Raw genomic sequence first — 18,940 nt, 5'->3', positions numbered from 1 at the left:
GAGTTGTATCCCGCCATAAAACTCTGCTGCTCCTTGCCTTCACATACACGGAATCTCTTGTGATTACCATTAGAGTGTGTGTGTGTGTGTGTGTGTGTGTGTGTGTGTGTGTGTGTGTGTGTGTGTGTGTGTGTGTGTGTGTAGCTGTGTTATCTTAGTGATTCATGCATGTGAGACAGGTTGCAACAACTTAAAAGCAAACAATAAGCACAAGCCCTACAATACTAAATTATCCCTCTGTACTGCACTGCAGGGTTGTAGAGAGGATCGATGTTTTAACACAGACCAGGTGCTTTTCCCTCTCGGTTGAGCATGGAGTGAAACAAAGATCAGACAAAGACAGAAAGAGCAGAACTACGAGACATGTAGATACTGTATACATTGACTGATTGAACCCTATGAGCTGTTTGAACAGGTTCTGAGATGGCAATTCACGTCTAGACTAGTAAATGCAGTGGAAGCATAAATGGCCATTTGCTGTGTCAACACAAATCATTAAAAGGTGGGTCGCTGTATGAACAAGCGAGACAAGTCAACAATTGTATTTCTCAGCGTGACTCATGTTTAGTCATGTTGGAAAATACAGATTTCCCAAAGGAAAAGAAAACAGCTGTTATGACACAATGGCGTGGTGTCTGTTTCTGCACTCAGAAATGAAACTTGAAAAAGATGGAAGGTTAATTGTTATGCATGTCCCAATGTTTCTATGATGATTTTTGAGATGCAGTGGGCAGGTGCTGGGCTGTGTCCCCCGTAGCATATACTGTAGTGTATAACGCGCCCCACACACATCCTACCTCTACTGCGCGTCTACCTCGCGTCTGCGTCTGACTTTTGGTCACAGACTGTGAAATCAACGTAGAGCGAGCACACATCCAACCTCAGACGCACTGCTGAGGCGCGTCGGAGGCACGTCTGCAGCGCCGCTCCCCTTCACCTCAGGAGGCTCGCCTATTTTTTTCTGAGAGCAGCGCGTCTCTCTCGCGTCTCTGTGCTTTAACTGATAGAGAAATACTCTGCTGACAGTCATACCAGCAGCATTCACTCTAGTTACACGTTTACCCGGTGTGTTTATTTCAAAATAAAACATCCCTCAGTCGTATACGCAAATAATCCCTTTATTTCACGATGTAATTGTGCAATCAAAATCCGAGGGATTCAAAACCTAATTTTCAATTAGTTCTGGCATTTCATTTTTGGATAAATGACACATATAGAGATCCAATATAGTGAAGAAATAAAAAAGATCATGATGAGCGCAACAGTTTTCCGTTGCTCTATCTGTGTCTACGGCCTTCTTCTTCCCCGACCACACCCCCCTCTCTCTCTCCCGTATAAATCAGTAAAGTGATTTTTGAAATACTCTGCTGAGAGTCATATTGACTTCATACTGGCAGCTTTCGCTGTAGTTTCACCATTTCCTGGTGTGTCCCCTTCAAAATAAAACTTCCAACAAGCAGCAGCAGCTGCTGAGACGTTGCATGTGTGTCCGAGAAAAGTCCGAGAGAGGCAGCAGTAAGGTAAGGCGACGCGCTCCAGAGGTAGACGCAGGATGTGTGTGGGGCGCGTGAGCATAAACAGTTGTAATCCACACCAACCAGACATAAAAAACAGAGATGTAAGTCTATGGGTATTTTTTTTCCTGAAACCTAGCTTGCCATTTTTTCTTCTCATCTTCCACATACCTGAATCCTTCTTATTCCCCTTGCCTCCATCTCTGTTCTTCTTCAACACCGCCTTGAACATGGCAAGATTCTTGGAATCCTCTCTGTAAGGCCCCTGGGGGGGAAAGAAAACAAAAAGATTCAGCCACACACAGCCAAGACAAGACGACAGAAATGCAAATAGTCAGTCAACATAAACCCTGCACATTATCCAGTAACATAGAACAGGTGTATTTCTATTCATGGGACATAACGTATGTCATTCTCTCCTTTCACCTGCAAACAGAAAACCATTCAAACACCTACACATTCAAGCCCTTTTTTCCTCTTCCCAGAACTAATTAAATGATACAAAATGTGTCCTCGAAAACCTAACATAGCAATAGCAAAAACAGTGCACATCCGCATTTCATTCTGCTTAGCTGGCACCCGCCTGGGAGTTTTCCCACAGCACTCCCAATCCTGCAGGTCATCAGTGAGCGTGCATGGAAAGAATGCTCTAATATTTAAACAAAAAAGGGACGAGTTCTGCTGCTATCTTGTTATGCGGGGAAAACACCCTTTCAAAGGCCCTAAATTCCACATGTAATTGATGCTATGTGGCTGAACTTGGGTGTTGCAACTACTGCTTTCCATGGTTTTTGTCAAGCTGGTGTGCATTTTGAATCTTTAGAGTTAAACGCTATGACATGAACTCAGGGTCCAGTTTGGAAGGGCTTGTTTACTTTGGAATTATTTATAATCGTTATGCAGGTGGACAATGATAAAAACATACATAACTAAAGTACACAGCAGCTGCAGCACTTAATTGTGGGGGATCTTTGGTTGCTTGCTTGCTGCAGGATACCTTACTGTTTATTAATAGCCGCACAGCAAACTTTCCAATGAAGAGAAAATAATGGTTTCAACCAAATAAGGGAATGCCTTCTGCAAAACAAACACACAGCCCAAGTTGCACTGAGTTCTCAGCCCCAGCAGCCAGGCTTTAAATATCCTCTTACTGCTTCTGTGAGAGAGGCTATTGATCTTCCCCTTATTCATTCTTTATTGTGTCAGATGAAACATTGTGAAGGTAGAACCTCCATCCTCTGAATCAGTTATGGGAGGTGGAGGTGTAGGGCGCAAATCCCTGATGAGCCTCTTCATCTCAACTCGGCCTTGACTTGTCAAAAAAGATATACTTTCCATGGGTTTTCATTCAGCGAAGCAAACATTTCAAATCACTATTATGAATGCAGTTTAAAAGGTAGCACATGGTGACTGCATTAAACTTTCATTACCAAAGTAACAAAGGAAAACACACACATGCATGCAAGCACGCACACACAGAGACACACACAGAAACTAGGACTGGAAATTCATGATTCTTTCCTAGACAATTTTTTTCCCCCCAGCGGAATAACTAGTTTCATTCTGGGAAACAAAACAAACATCAAACCTACACCATCAGATCAGAAAGGCAGGTGCTTTAAGGTAACACCTCATCTTACACGTGAGGCTTACATAACAAAGATGATGCTAAAGTGTCTGCTCAGTTGATGTAATTTCAGTTGTCAGATCCATTGATCCATTTGGCCGAACTCAACCCATATGATAAGTCACTTGGAGATTTCACAAAGTCATGTGCTACTTTTGCAAATCGCTCCTGCTGTTATATTGTGACAGTTACTACGGTCACCTGGAGGCTGCCCAACAATTTCTGCAGTGAACTTCTCAGGATCCATCCTTTTGTGTGCCAAAGAACATGCTGCACTGGCTGATTCAAGTCTACAGTGTACCTCTCTCTAATATGATCTAATATATAGTGGAAAAGTGTCTCATAAACATTCCTTTATATTTTAACACAACTTTCACTCGAGCAAACAATATGTCCACACATTAGGATAGATATAGACATCACAGATCTGAGAACTGTCTATCTGTATTGCATTGTGAAGTTCTGCATGGCAGGGTACAGTTGATTACAATGGCTTGGCTTGGTTAGTGGGACTGCTTGCTGCTGTGTGGGAGCTGGCTGCTCATCTCCACAGTAACAATAAACATCACCCAGGTTAACCCATAGGAAATGAGAAACGCCCGCTTAGAACTCCAAAAGCCAACATGACAAATTCCTTCCATCCCACCTCCCCCATCACAGCAACCAGATAACAGCAGTCAGACAGTACCCACTACGGAATTGAGACACTAGATCCTCAGCAATTAACCACAGTCAAATTTGATCCATAATACTGATTTAACAATGAAATAGAAACCATAAAAACTATGATATAGACCCAGTGCAATGTACTAAAAGTGATAGTTTACCCCACAAGACAGATTCTTGCCAGTAGGACAATTAGACCGCGATTTCACTGTATTGCATGCAACACAGTCAATACAATGACTCGTAACACTTTACATACACAAATTGCAGCTATACCATGGAATGACAACTGGCAAGGATGGATGTCAGCCTCAAAGCATGTACCCCTAGAAGGGGCCAATCAATATTAAAACAGAGCACTAAAGCCCCGCAGTGGCTCACTGGTCTTGAGTGGACACACACTGACTGAATTGACAAAAAACAACATTTTGTCTACAGATGCAAAGACAGTGATTGGCATTAAACAAACATTGGGAATGCTTTTTAATTGTTTCCATTGTAGCTGGGTAAACATTCAGCTCTCCGACAGTCTATATGCGTTAACGGACAGAGAGACCCGCCTCTTATAGCTTTCTCTCTTCTGTTCAACAGTCAACAGTGTTCCCGTTTTATGAACTGCGTACACTGTTGATTGCTGTATGAATAAAGAGCAATTTCAAACGTATATTAACAAACATTGCTTATTTCTGCTTTAATTATGTTTTCCCACATCCAACATGCTCTTTTTTATTATCTTTATTTGGAGAAACATTTGTATACACAGTTTAGAATCATCTTAATGCAAAATATACACTGCTCCATCCTTCTTTTTTTATATAGAGACAATAAAAAGAACAAAAAGAACAGGGGGTGGTTTGAGTTTCAAAAATGTAGAATAAGATAAGAAGTACAGCAGGGGTTGTACTTGAAAGCTAAAAAGAGAAACAAGACACATAAAAGAAAAAATTAATAAAAAACCCAAAGACAACAGATCAGATCAATCAGACAGACAAAAGAAGGTCGTTTCTGGGAGATATATCTCTTCCACTTTTCCCATATTTTTTCAAATTTGCTCTGCTGGAGCCTCACGGAGAACGTTATTCTTTCCATTACAAATATATCGTGGATTATATCATACCAGTCTTCTAAAGATGGGATGCCTGGTCTTAGCCATTTCCTTGCGATTGCTTTCCTGGCAGCTATACTAAGAATTCCAAAGAGATATTTTGTTTGATAATTTGTAGAGATTGAATGAATTAAACCAAAAAGTAGTTTGTCCCAATTCAAATAAATTTTAGTCTCAAATACAGATTCTAGCTCTGTGTGGATCTTCTGCCAGAAAGTGAAGATTTTAGGACATTCCCAAAACTAGTGGTCCACATCCAACATGTTCAACCAAGCATAGGTGACCTGTATGACCTTCACATGTGCACTTATATAACAGCTCAAGGCATTAATAAAAACCACTCCAGTCTAGGTTACAATGTGGAGACGCTTTCCTTTCACAGAAGAGAAATTGGAAACCAAGGTGGTTATGGGCTGCCTCAGGTTATCAACATATGTGTTTTCCAGGTCAGTCCTGACTTGATAGAGTTCAAATCCATACAGGGTGTTAGGAAGAAAAGATCCTCACCTACACAATGCTGGTGTAACATGTGGTTAATGGGGCCATCTGGCTAGACCACAGTCACCTGAGAAGACAACTATATATAGAATGGAAATAGGATTGTTTGACCCAATTGCCTCTGGCAGGGAAGCATTTCACATAGGTTGAGTTAAAACCTGCTTTGTCCTCTGTTGGGTGGCAAACAATAGAGAGAGCAACCCTTAGGCTACAGGATTGCAGCAAACATTTATTTTCCACCCTGTGCGTTCGTCTCTTGTCTGATGAAACACCCTGCCAGCTCTCTTCATCAACGGATTCTACATGAATGATCACTCTCAGATTTGCCCACTGTTGTCATGGCAACGTGGACATTCTCACCATGGGCTGACCTTCAAGTTGGTTTATTAAACACCGCCTAGGAGTTCTCAGATATTCCTCCTGCGAACTCTATAATTATCTATTCTTTTTGTTGTCCATTCCCTGAGAGTAGGAAACAGGCCAGGCCTGGACGGTGAGTTCAAGTGGTCCATAAACAATGGGAAGTTAACTAACAAACCCATAAAGGAGGAAGTGTAGGGAGTTGGTATGGCGGACAGCATAGTCTCCGTGTCGGCCATTGTAAGCATAGGTTGTTATTCACACTCACATGAGTGGAAGGGAAATAACAAAAGAACAGACATTTTTATGCAACTTGTCTAACTGTGTGACTCAAGTGCTTCCTGCACAGCCCAGGCAATGGAAGTAGACCTTCATCTTATTTATTAAAAAAAAAAAAGAGAGAATTGTTTTGGAAAAATAATTGCTGACCTTAAAGCGTACAGACAATGTTTAACTTATAATACTAAAACCAGCCTCTATTATCTGACCAGTGCTCTCTGGTTGCCATTTGTATGTAAAGGCTTATGTTTGACCAGTCGGCAAAGTAAACAGAGCCACCAGGGCCTCCAGAAAGTACCAAGAAAGGCCTACGATTGAACCAGAGTGCCTCAAAAAGTTGGTATAGGTTCCACTTCCTATTAAACTTTTTGCAATATAGGCATGACATGAGTTGGTGGTGCACATGATTGTAAACATGCTTGTGAAGTTAACTCATCAAAGAATATAAGAAATAATTTAGATCAAAAGTAAACGCTGAGAAAACAGTCTAGTAATTCACTTCAAATCCTCTGCGATTATTTGCCTTTACCTAGAGGGAATTCATATTATCCCATCACAGACACGGGCAGATCCAAAGTTCTAGCCTGGGGCAGCGCCAGATCCTTTCTTATTGAGGAAGACTCAGACCACATGGCTCAGTGTGAATTTAAAAAGGATAAGAAGTCTGATCCAGTGATTAGACTGCCATGGGAATTTGGGAAAGACTGAAGCCACTTGTCTAATATGACAAATTCACCGACAGGCCTACACGCTGGTCTCAGCAGTGTCAACCAGAGAAAGGTTGTGTCTCTTATTTCCTTTTTTCTGCAGTGTGTATCTAGAAGTGTCAAGGCATGTTTTAAAGAGACATTATTGCTCTCTAAAAGTACAGTGACATGACCCCAGGCTCTGGGAACTTACTTAACCTGAAAGTAAAGTGTAGGAATAAGATAAGAAGACATTGCACATCCTAAACAAATAAATATCACAATCCCTGCTACACACAGATTGAAATATATACTTGGGTAACTATAGGCTTATATTTAACCCTAAGTAATTTAACTGGAAAGGTTAGAGTGTAACACATACAGATGAGTTAACGTGTCTGCCTTCTTAGCCTTCCTTTTCTGTCAAATTGGTTAGAAGTGTTTCCACAACAATTACAGTTTCCCACACACACACACACACGCACGCAGCTTTAACTGCACGCTGAGCAACAACAATCATCCGATCATCATTTGATTTCCAGTCATTAACTCCTTCTATCACTGCCGATTAAACTTTACCACTCAATTACCAATGGGCCATAGCAATCAAATGTTAATGAACATTTAGAGTAAAAATGGAGACAAAATAAATAAAACTGGAACGTTGTCGCTTGCACTCAGTTTGACATTTGCCTCCCAGGGAGCCGAGTGTTTAATTAAGGGTGAAACATTAACAAGAAGTGTTTAAAGTCCACAGGAAGTTCCTGCAAACCACTGTGGGATTTGTTGGTCGGACTAGGGTCACATACAAATGAATAAGTGTCTTAGATGATATTATAATTGTAAGGATTCCTGCAATAAAACTGGACTTCAATCCACCACAGACTCTTTTAATGAAACATTAGGCCTACTTAGCCAGTGCACACTACAGCACGTTGCAGATAAGAGGCCACCGCTACCACTTCTGCAGCTATATAACGATAAACTGAATAGAATAAACGGCCACTCTACAAATTTGGAGTAGCAGTTTATTCTTAGCCTGTTTCTCTGTTAGGACGAGCTAAGTCATTAGTTCTTGTTTGAATTGTGTCTTGTTTTCCTCACCTAAAGGTTGGTGTTAAGTTGCTTTCTATTCAATCTGAATGATATCAATGAATAATCTACAGGTAGATTATTCATTTATTATGTGGGGGTATACGTCTATACGCCCACCCTGGTCGTGACCTATACATCCCACTTATAATACACATTATGAAGATCACTTCAGGGTTCAACATACCTTTTTTTTCAGGATCCGAGTTTTACTAGCCCCTTGTATATTTTCACTGGCTCTGGCCTGCACACACTTTTTTTGTCTTCATAATTTAGTGTCAATAATTATAATACAGTATAGATATTCCATTTAGATTTGCTTATTTTTCTTTTAGTTAATGAATGTTGATATTGCTCATACACATAATATAAAACCAGGCAAACATATTGAATTTGGAGAATACAACTGAAAGTACTGTATGTGGAACGAGTCGGCCAGTATTTTAAAGTCCAGTTTGAGATGATTGTTTTTATTCTTGAATTTGGACAGTTTAATGAATAGTTCACCTGCAGAAGTCATGGTCAAACATAAGGGAAAATAAGAGATGAAGGTCTGATCAGTCTTTGTGGTGTGGTAGGCGTTTATCACTTTCTCCATATGCATTAGGGATGTGAATGTGTCGACCCAATGACCGGTTTTCCACTCAAGTCGACTTTAAAAATAGAACCCCGATGATCAGGGGGTTATGTCGGTTTCTTTAATGGGAGATGTCACAGTAGGCGGGTTCACGTCTGGCCGTGAGCACGCTGCAGGAGCGTCACTTCTGCATGAAGTGTCAGGTTCACATAAGAGTCCGGTTTGGGACCATTTTTTCAAACTATTGATAAAAAACAATGCAGTGCAAAATACGCAGCATAAGGTAAACGCTTGTCTAAGACTATGATGTTAAATCACCTTAGAAACACACAAAGCCTAGTCCGAGCAAAGCAACGTTTCACCGTGAGATCTCGTCAGTGAGCGAGTGAGCCGCCGCGCAGAAGAACTCCGGGATTTGACTGCTCAAATAATAACCGGGGATATTCTCCCTGTTAGCGTTGTCGATGGGAACGGCTTCCGCAATGTGATTGTATGTCTCGAGCCTGAAAACATAGTGCCATGTCGGCAAACAAACTCACTTACAATCTCTTACATTTAAATATCAGAAGATTGCTACCTTGAGATTTCCCTTGATGACCAGAAAGATAATGGTACTGAAGCGTTTTTGAATTCAATTTTAAAATCCCAAATGTCATGAAGATTACAACAAACCTACCAAAGTTTGGAATGATAGCTAAGCAAGATAATGCACAGTTTAGCTAAAGGGTGTTCTTCGTAACACACCTGAAGAAAGGTGTGGGACATTGTACATTGGTGCTTATGTGGTAAGGGTTACTTCATGAGATCTAATCCTGGAATCCCACACCACAACATTCAGGAGATTCATCCAAAAACAATCTCAGTAAAGCTATAAACTGAATTGGGGCACTGAACCCAACAAATCTCAAAAAGAAAAACAAATCTGTCTTTTCCTCCTGGAACCATGTGCTCCAGCCTCCAGCAATGAGAGTAGGCCTATTCAAACGTACAAACTCTTCATCATTATCATCAACGACTCAGTATGTGTGCTGCTGTCTCTCTGGTCAATGGCTCAAATAACTTTCCCTCCTCAGCTATAACAATGTGACCCTGATGATGCCAGCATCTGTTACTGGCCAACTGGCCAGGGACCATGGGAACCGGGCTCCGGGAGGCAGACTCTTATGGCACTTTCAATAATAGGAGCGCTCTCTCTCTCTCTCTCTGTAGTGCAAACATCTCACAACGCTGCAGTTGATAAGACAATTTGGGGTAGCTGTGGGTTTGGCATGAAGGCATGCAAATCCATTGTAATGGTTCCACAATCGGCTTAAAAATTGCCAAAAAAAATCATGTTGGAAAGTAAATAATGACTATCTCCCAGCAGGTTAACTGCCAGTCGGAATGAGTGTCAGTCAGCAGCAGCAAAAGCCTGTTCCACCTGTTGAGAGTTTGAAATGGAAACTGTCTCTATACATTGGAATTGCCCTCGGAGCTAGTTTGAGACCTCAGAAACAGGAAATAACAAATCTCTTGGCAGGTTCTGGAAAAAGAAGAAAAGGCGGAGGTTATGCATGACCTTAAGAAGACTTGGCAAACACTTGTTCCGAGAGCGGGTTGAATCGATGACTTCGTCAACACAACGATCAAAGCTGCATGATCCTGACATTTACACAAGATTTCTCAAAAGGGAACGGAAATAGGGCTTTGATTCTCCAAACACCTGGTCGAGATTGCAAGGGGATTCCTCCTCTGTTTAAAAATATGCTGCAAACAGCGTGTAACACAGCCAACGGTCAAACTTCAATGACTCAATGTATGTGGGTACTGGGCGACCCAAGATTACAGTGCCTCATGCCTTGAGCCTTCTTCTATATCTGGGTTGGGTTCTGGTTTGAAAACCACCACATCCAATCACAAAATACAGAGTAGCATCGGGCATCAAACGAGACCACACAGTTTTTAAGAAGAGCAATGAACCTTTTTTTGTAAAACATCTGCATCCCAGTGAGCAAGATGTGACTCCAGAATAAGCATTACCTTCTTCTACAGTGCTTAGCAACTTGCTAGGCAACTGCTGATTATTCTTTTATACATTTTGTCAATCTTTAAAATAGCGGAAAATAGTTTCTTGATTAGTTAATAATTTTACGTTTCAAATATCATGCATCATTTCAATATCCCTGGTTTTAACCTCTCAAATATGAGGATTTCTTTTCAATTTTCTCAGTGTAACATGATTATTCATTTAATATTTTGGGTGGTTCCATGGCTCTGGAAATAGTGTATTTTAATTGTTTTAATGTAAATACACTAAACAGTTTATTGATTACAAAAATAGTTTATTGTTTGTGTTCTATAGATTAATATACCATAAATGTTCAATTAGTCTCCAACATGTCGCTGCAGAACATCCTACATGGCTGTAACTTCTGTTTCAAGTAAAATATTTTTTTTTATTGAGGTTAATTCACCACAGCCTATCTTAGGTGCGTAGCCTATTATTTGACACTTTTCAAAACAATGTTTACCAATAGTGTTCAAACGCAACCATAGTCCCAAAAACAAGTGTAAAGCATTGCATGTCCTCCCAGTTCACGCCTAACCAAAACGTGTCCTGAAGGGACACTTTGAGTTCACCTAGCAAGTGTTCAGCTACTGTAGCCTAGCCAACTAGCTTAACTAACGGTAACATAGCGTTAAATAAAGTAGCGACACAGTTAAATAACTCAAGCACAAAGGCGAAATAACCCCAAGGAGCGGGAATATAAAACACAGTGCTGTCATTCCTATTGGGGTTTCGTTTTTTGACGGCTGCTCAATGGGACATGCCCCGACATTCCTCCCACCAAACTGCCCCTAAAACTCTCCACAACTTCTCTCTTCTCTCCTGAGCCAGGCGGACCGACACCCTTCAGGCAAAACTACGTCGAAACAGCCGGCTCGTGAGTTCAGTATGCAGGCTATTATGTTGAAGTCTTACCTGATAAATGTCATGGGTATGAAAATACCAACAACAACAAGAAAAAAGTTTCCCCCAAGTCTTTCCAGCAGTTATCTCCACACGAACTCCCAACGTCCCAACTTGATCCGCCAAGGTAGGTAGGTCTGCTCACCGGGGCGGGCTCCTCCTCCTCAAAGCATGAGGTCATCATCTGGAAGGGACGAATGGAGGAAAGCACATCCACAGCAGAGGGCAGGGGAAGACAAACTAGCCCTCTTTCTTCCTCCTCCTCCTCCTCTTCTTCCACCTCTCACTCATTTCTCTGTGCATGCCTCATGGACACGAAAGTATGCCAGAGATGCAAGATACATGCATTAGGACAACTGTAAGATGAAGGCTTGCAATTCATGGATTGGTGAACAGGTGGATTAATAAGGTATATTTGCATATTAAGTGTTGTAATCATAATTTTGGTATGCTGCATTAATTAAATTGTCTTTTTCTATGGACAACAATTTTGATGATTGGTATAATAATAATACTTATTATTATTTTCAAAGCATTAAGGGCACCAGTCAATACAAGAAAAATACATAAGATCAAGAAAGATATATAGAATCATTTAAAAGTCATTAAAAAACGATCACTTCTAATATTCACTTTGTTTTGCCGCCAATACTTCTGTAGCCTAAATACAACTTTGAAAGCCAGCAGTCTTTCCATTGTGATATTTTCATTAAGAAGCACTTCTTCTACTACTGCCTGCAGCTGATTGAAATCATTTTTTTCTTTGAACGGTTCACTGATGCCCAAATCTAAAATGACCACTTGTCCCCATTATTGTCAACCTTAGCAGGTGCACTGAATTAACCTTATTGATTCAGGTCTGTAGTGGCTGTTAGAAAAGCAGGATGTTGTTCAGTAGTGTATATAGCTTCATATACACTGCTGTGGGCATATTGACCTCAGCGTTTAATTAATATATATCAGCATGTCGCTTAATTGACTTGTTATTCCTATGGCGAGGATAAAAATCTCTCACCCTGCAGGTTAAAAGAAACAGTATCTAATTAACTTATAAAAGGCTGTGCCAGATTACTGTAATAAAATACATTGCAAGGTTTTTTTCATCCAGACTGTTGGAGTCATGCTGGCTGGTGAAGCTCACACTACACCCTTAGTCAACAGTGACCTCATGAGGGAAGAATATGTAATGCAGCTTGTGCAACATTTCACTGAAAGACATGAACAGACATGTAGTGTCATGAAGGTTGTTATTGTGCTAATTTATGTAGAGAACAGCCTTTTTCAGTTCTGTGTGAAGATGCACAACTTGGAAATATGTCCCTCCCCCTGGTGCATCCAGTTATTCGTATTATACTTGAGACTAATTGAAAAGATGCACATGGTGGCATTGTTTCCTTTGTTGTTGCATGCTCTTAGTTGTGAAGATTACAAAAGACCATTGTTGTCTCTGTGTGAACTGATTATTTTGTAGAAATCTGTTGAGTATTAAACAATCATAGCGTAGGGTATTTAAATAAATTGGTAATAAGTCAGAGATGTGCTTCTATATTTATGTTTTTTTTTTGTTCTTTAAATAATTATGAAAAGAGCCCTTTCTCTCACTGGAGCCCTGTGCTCCCTAAAATGTCTGTGCACATCCCTGGTGACAATAGTACATTTTGATCCCACTCCTGTGTGCGAGTACAGCTTATATACAGTCTATAGAGTACAGTGTGTGAGTGCAGTGTTTTCTCAGCAGTGTGGTGTGGTGTGGGGGGTGGCGGGGTCAGCGAGGCTCCTCAGAGGGCTGGGAATAGGCAGACACTGGCAGTGAAACGTACCATGTCTGCAAGTCAGAAGAACGACCACCAACTGCTCTGCTCCTCAAACAGAGCCAGAGGGGTTTCTGAACTCCACAAACAGATGGTTCTCAAAGGCTCGTGTGAACAGCATGTGAGAAGAGAATTTAAGGTCGGCACATTGTGTTTACAAGGCCGTCATCAAGTACTTTCCTGGGCAAAACCACAAGCAGATATTGTTTGTGGACTTTGTGATGCAAACAAAAAGGGCCCCATGTATGAACACACGAGAACAGGGGCAAACAAACATACACACACACACACTCTCACATGGTAACCTTCAAACACCTCTGGGCCTTGCGACAGAGGGGTTACTGTATTGATAACTTGCACACAAAAGCACATTCTGCAGTGTCACTGTGTGCAGAGCATAACTCAAAGACAGTGTTAATGCAACATGGTCAGAAAAGCTTATATATGTTGGCTTAAAGTAAAATTCCTATAGTAATTCCACGAGTACATTCACTTCTAATTTCTAGAGGGAAGGTTTGGGAAAGCATACGTTTAAAATAAATCGTAAATATTGTTTTTAATAAAATGTTTTGTTTTTCAGCTATTAAAAAGGGGATGCTGGATTAATTCAAAATAGTATGGTGATGAAAATTAAGATATATTTTTCTTTCTGGAAATTGGATACAAGTTTATATTCTTTTGTGAAGGAACATGTGTAGCGTGTCGTGTGCAGGGTTAAAGCCATCAGGGTCCATTCTTCAGTACAAACATGAGATGACGGAACCTGTGATGTAATCAGGCTGAGGAAAGTCAAGTTGAAACCAGAAAACTGTTTATAATGCAGTCTGCCAGACCATATCGCTTCTTCCACCTCAGTTACAATGCACCACTGGCATGTGTTCAGGAATATAATCCTGTTCTCATAAATAACCCCAGAAAAGGATTTTTAAACCTTTAGAGTCCCTCCCCTGTGTGCACCACAACCATAGTGATACAAAATGTGCTGCAATATTTTTTTTTGGGTATTGTAAATATAACGATTAAATGAGGCAGGCAGACGTGTTTTGAAAAGGCCTACTTTCAAACAAGTGCAGGCAGGATTACATGATAGTTTCTGGATTCAACCTAACACAATCAAACCTCTGGGTGGTTCTGTTGTTTTGTGCATGCATGCATGTGGAGGTACATTTCCCCTACACAGGTGAAACATGGTGATGATGCAACTCTATACAAAAATGATGGGACCATAATTTCAGCAAGCATACTTTGACAGTCTACGCTGAAATTCAAATAAATAAAATTGTACTCAACTACTGTTGAGGATGCTACACTTTAAGAGCAGTTCATCCTCAAGCTAATTCGAATGACATTCAGACCATTTGACAGGAATACTTCACCCATACGGAACCGGAGTTCTATCATTATTATAAAATCGCTATTAAAATATAATGAAAGAGGTTTGTCTTCCCTTGGCCCAGCTGTCCTGTTAATCCTAACCCTAGATTTTTACAGAAGTGATGTCACATCTGTAAAATGTAGGGTTAGACAGTGATACCATAAAACACTGTCTGCCTTTTCTCAGGTTAGGATGAACCGATTTCAAAAATGTTTGCACATTTATACTACATAGGATCTTAGAGTTCAATACACCTTCATATTCCCACCGATGAAGTAGGTCTTTAAGTAACAATGCACAGGAGTATATATAGTAAGGAACACATGCTTAAATTTTAACAAATATGGTCATTGTAATGTCCAGTTTGATTTGTGAAGTTCAGTACATCCTGTCCTTCGAGCCTATAAACAGCTAAATGTTGCCATCTAGTGGTCATTGCGACACACTACAAAACAAACAACTTAAATGAGGATATATGCAATTAAGTGATCTCATGCAGTTTTTTTTATTAAATCTACTAAGTGCCAAGCAATACATAGTAAAGACTTCACTGAAAAAAGAAAGTTTGAAAACCCTTAGTCACTTTACAACCCCCAAACTCTTACGTTACACATACCCAAATACCATATTTGTTTATTCCCCGTCAGCTGGTAAACACTAGTAAGCTGCAGCATTCACATTAGAAGCATTGCTACAAAAAAGAAATATTAAATGCTGGTTTATAAATTCACATAGAAGCGCAGGCTGAAAAAACTCCCATTCTCTTCTAAAAAAAATAGATACAGATCTAGACGTAATCGTTCTTTTCCATCAACACTGACACTTTGCAGACAACTTGACGGTCCCCTTGTGCGTCTCACTCGTCATGTTTTGTATGTTAACAGTTGACTCAACACATTTTCCCCCGGGGCTTAACACAACTTCCTGGGCTGCTGGATGCAATAAGTCCGGGCAGAGTGGGACTTCTCCATTGCAGGGCGGACTCTGCTGTGCCTCACACTCACAGGTGTCTCTGGAAAGTCGTGGCTCAGCTGCAAAACAACATCAGGCAGACAGGAGTTTAATATTACCCAAAATGCTGTGCCGACCACCCCTCCTCCCCCCCCCCCCCCCAAGAGGCCCTGTAACTCATCATGTGAAGCGTAAACTGACTTAAAAGAAAACAGGGAGTGTTTGTTTACCTTGTCAAGAGTTCCTGCCAGAAGAATATTAACCTGTTGCATCCTGTTGTAGGTGGCAAGGGACCGGCTGCAAGATCACGGGTGACAAATAGAAGAGTTTTGCTTAAGTGTAAGGCAAGTTTGTTCATCTATGGTCAAAATACTGCGTGACCCTTTAGAAAATGTAAGTTTTGAAGAAACCTCTGTATCTATGTTCTTTGAGTTTGCACTGCAAACCCCATTTATTATTATGTTGTGAAAGCAGATTTCAGGGCCTACCTCGATTTATCAGACCTCTTGGTCTCCTTCTCTGGAGTCCCATGGGTGCCGCCCTCGTCAAAGCATTTCTTGGCTACCCGTTTACCTCCAGCCTTCACTGTTGACCCACAAAAGAGAACAGTTTATATACGTTACTTACAAAAACAATACTAAGCCTTTAGAAGAACACCACATTTCACAGATGTTCAACATATGATTACAGCTCATTGCTGTGTGCAGTAACTACAGTCCAAGTTGAACAGGTTGAGTGGCCTACATTTTAAACAATAGTGTCCAACCTGGGGGTCAGGGATACATCCTACAGGTCGCATCTGCATTAAAGCAGTAAGAAAGAAAAAGCTTTCCATAACATAAAACGTATATAAAAAAAAATTCAGGACATCACGTTTTTTCTTTCCCACGCCACGCCCCTTATTTTATAACCTCCATGATTTAAAACATTTAAATTTAAAATTAATCGTTTTAAACTTGGAAGTCACGTCGACTTTTAAGTCATGGCTTAAGTTTGCACGGTTTTAAGGGGTGAAAAGGTCGAGTCAAAGGTTTAATAACATTTTTGATGTAAAAACGTGAAAAGGGCCATTTTAGACAACCTGAACATTCCACTAATACGTCTTGCACTTAGCCTAATAAATGTATAATGCCTAATAAATGCAAAAGACAAAATGAAATAGGCCTATTCAAGTTAAGCGTATGTGCAAAACAACGCAGACTACAAAAAATGCAATAAACAACTATAAAGAAAAGACAAGAGAAGTTATCTAAACTAATAATGGGTTTATTCGACGTTTCTTTTGCATGCATTAAATTGTGCCATACGAGGATAACACCAGTGAGAACACGGTGTGACTTCCACCAGGGCCCTGCTTGATGAAGACAAAAAGAAGCATGAGGGACGCGAATTCAGGGTTTGCAAATGCTTCGGCCAGAGTGATGGCATTATCAGCGCTATCACAAAAATCATCGAATCAAAATGTATTTTCCCGCAACACGATTACAATGTTATCAACGTTACGTGCGTATCACAACAGGTCGAAAAAGAAGATTAGGAGCACATCCATCGTATCTGCGTTTGAGTCCAGCAGCGAAAACAACTACGTAGGACAAAAACAAAAAAAATATTCAGTTCAAACAATGGCAACAACAGTTTACCTGCGGGAGGATGGCCAGCTTTCAGCAATGGAGACTCCTTCGCTCCAGATTTGGTGAGTTGCTGCACCATGTTTATTTTTGTTATGTATTATTCAATCAAACTTTCCGAAGAAACGCAAAGAAATGCACTACACTTCACGACGCCCACACTGCGTTGTTTTTATCCTCAAACAGTGATGACGTCGTGCGTACAGGAAGCCAGCTGCAGCCGGAAACACGCCTCTCTGATTTTATTTCTTATTTGTTTTTTTACACGCTTCTCTGATTGGTTCATGGATGATGGAGCTTTGACTAATTAAAGGAAACTGAAAGGGACATGGTGTCTCATATCGATAAATAACAAACGGAGATACCTATGGTAAATAGTAAATACTCATACATTGTTTTTATGTGTACATTGAAGTTTTTCCTACTTACTGGATTTTTTTTAACCGACTCTTATTTTGAAAATAGGAGCAAAACCATACAAATTCAAGGACCCCACCCACCCCCTATCAACCATACTACGGCCGGTGGAGTAAAGTAGGCTAAGCTAACTCAACACGATAAGCCTATTTAAGTAGCGTACGTGCAAAATGACGCTTGTATAGGATAAATACAGACGAAAACAGAAAAGGTTTAGTAAAAGAAACACCTAAATGTAGGCTACATGCTGGACCTTTTATTTATACTATTATGAAAGAAGACGTGTTATGGAAGCAAAAATAGACAGAAAGTCTCAAAAATGACCAGTAGGCCTACTTGGAAAAAACAAACAATGTTTTGCCTGCCATGTCTCACCTTAAAATTGCCTGCCAAATAAAACCAACACATAGGCTATATAATGATGTATAATTATGGGTAAGACTTTATTGATTTCCTTCTGCATAATAAGTAGGCTGCATTTACTTCTTGTATATTCTGATGTTTTTAGGTCTACTTTTACCTTATTTTTTTAAATAGAACCTTTGAGTATTCCAACACTGTGGCAGCCTATATTAGTAGCCTACTACTTTTTCTTATGTAACAGTACTAAAACTAAGATAAAAGTGATAATGCCACAGTGTAGCTAAGCTCCATGTGGCACAGCACATCCCATCCCGTTCATGAGTAAGTTTAACTGTCACTTGCCTTTTTTAAATTTTTACCTAGGTTATATTATATTTTTTGTTCTTTTGTTATTGTCATTATTTGCACTATCCTGTTGCTGCTGTACCCAGAACATTTACCCACTGTGGGACAAGTAAAGGATTTTCTTATCTTATCTTAGGTAATATTTTCACCACTGATCATGACAATACGTGATCAATATAAAGTTTTAATACTGTAAGTACCAAACAACAAACAATGTCGGTAGAACAAATTAAAAAGAAACAATCTCAGTGTTGCATAATATTGACTGATAATCAGGTTCTTAAAAATTTAAACTTATGAGTAAAAAATTGATATTGTTTGTTTGTTTGTAACCTTTATTTAACCTCGAAAGATCAATTGAGGGGTGACCCTCTTTTACAATGACGTCGAGTACAGATACACAATATACAATGAGAATACATAACAAGTTTACACACACGCACACACACACACACACACAGACAACAACAATTTAAAACATTCAGATCAATTGAATGAAATAAATAATAGCCTAATTAAAACAGTTACAAGTGTGGAGGGGTTGATTCAAAATAATACTTTTAAATTGGTTAACAGATATGAGTGTATTTATTTTAATTGTATGTTGTAGGCTGTTCCAGGAGTCAGGGGCACTATAGCTAAAAGCGGTTTTACCAAGCTCAGACCGGGCATAGGGGACATATAACATGATCATGT

The 18,940-nt window shown here is 40.0% G+C and overlaps 2 protein-coding genes across 6 annotated transcripts in view; both read right to left on the bottom strand.

The window, feature by feature from the left end:
* Positions 1 to 11,462, bottom strand: part of tanc1b (tetratricopeptide repeat, ankyrin repeat and coiled-coil containing 1b) — a 93,159-nt gene extending 81,697 nt beyond the window's left edge. For 3 of the 5 annotated variants that reach the window (XM_080038060.1, XM_080038061.1, XM_080038063.1), the window contains exons 1-2: positions 11,367 to 11,427; positions 1,686 to 1,768 (exon numbers count right to left, since the gene is read on the bottom strand). In XM_080038060.1, coding sequence (XP_079894186.1) covers positions 1,686 to 1,768; positions 11,367 to 11,380 — 97 coding nt within the window. In that variant the 5' untranslated portion in view covers positions 11,381 to 11,427. Of the gene's footprint in view, positions 1 to 1,685; positions 1,780 to 11,366 lie in introns of all 5 variants that reach the window. The other 2 variants (XM_080038062.1, XM_080038064.1) reach the window with 1 other exon arrangement.
* A 3,564-nt stretch (positions 11,463 to 15,026) lies between these two features.
* dap1b (death associated protein 1b) lies at positions 15,027 to 17,308 on the bottom strand. The gene is made up of 4 exons (XM_080038246.1): positions 17,132 to 17,308; positions 15,980 to 16,076; positions 15,722 to 15,788; positions 15,027 to 15,571 (listed from the first exon to the last, which is right to left on the bottom strand). The coding sequence occupies exons 1-4, from the start codon at positions 17,199 to 17,201 to the stop codon at positions 15,452 to 15,454; spliced, it is 354 nt and encodes a 117-aa protein (XP_079894372.1). The 5' UTR covers positions 17,202 to 17,308; the 3' UTR covers positions 15,027 to 15,451.
* Between the last annotated feature and the right edge of the window lie 1,632 nt (positions 17,309 to 18,940).

This window comes from Ammodytes marinus (genome assembly GCF_949987685.1).
Source record: "Ammodytes marinus genome assembly, chromosome: 12".
In the NCBI taxonomy this organism is placed as follows: domain Eukaryota; kingdom Metazoa; phylum Chordata; class Actinopteri; order Uranoscopiformes; family Ammodytidae; genus Ammodytes; species Ammodytes marinus.
This window is presented reverse-complemented; position numbering and strand designations above follow the sequence as displayed.

Excerpts from the sequence above, each read along its gene's own strand:
- dap1b (XM_080038246.1), bottom strand. The coding sequence starts at position 17,201 with ATGGTGCAGCAACTCACCAAATCTGGAGCGAAGGAGTCTCCATTGCTG. Across the intron at positions 15,789-15,979 it reads AAGAGGTCTGATAAATCGAG|CCGGTCCCTTGCCACCTACA; the intron begins GTAGGCCCTGAA and ends GTGATCTTGCAG. Across the intron at positions 15,572-15,721 it reads TGGCAGGAACTCTTGACAAG|CTGAGCCACGACTTTCCAGA; the intron begins GTAAACAAACAC and ends GTTGTTTTGCAG.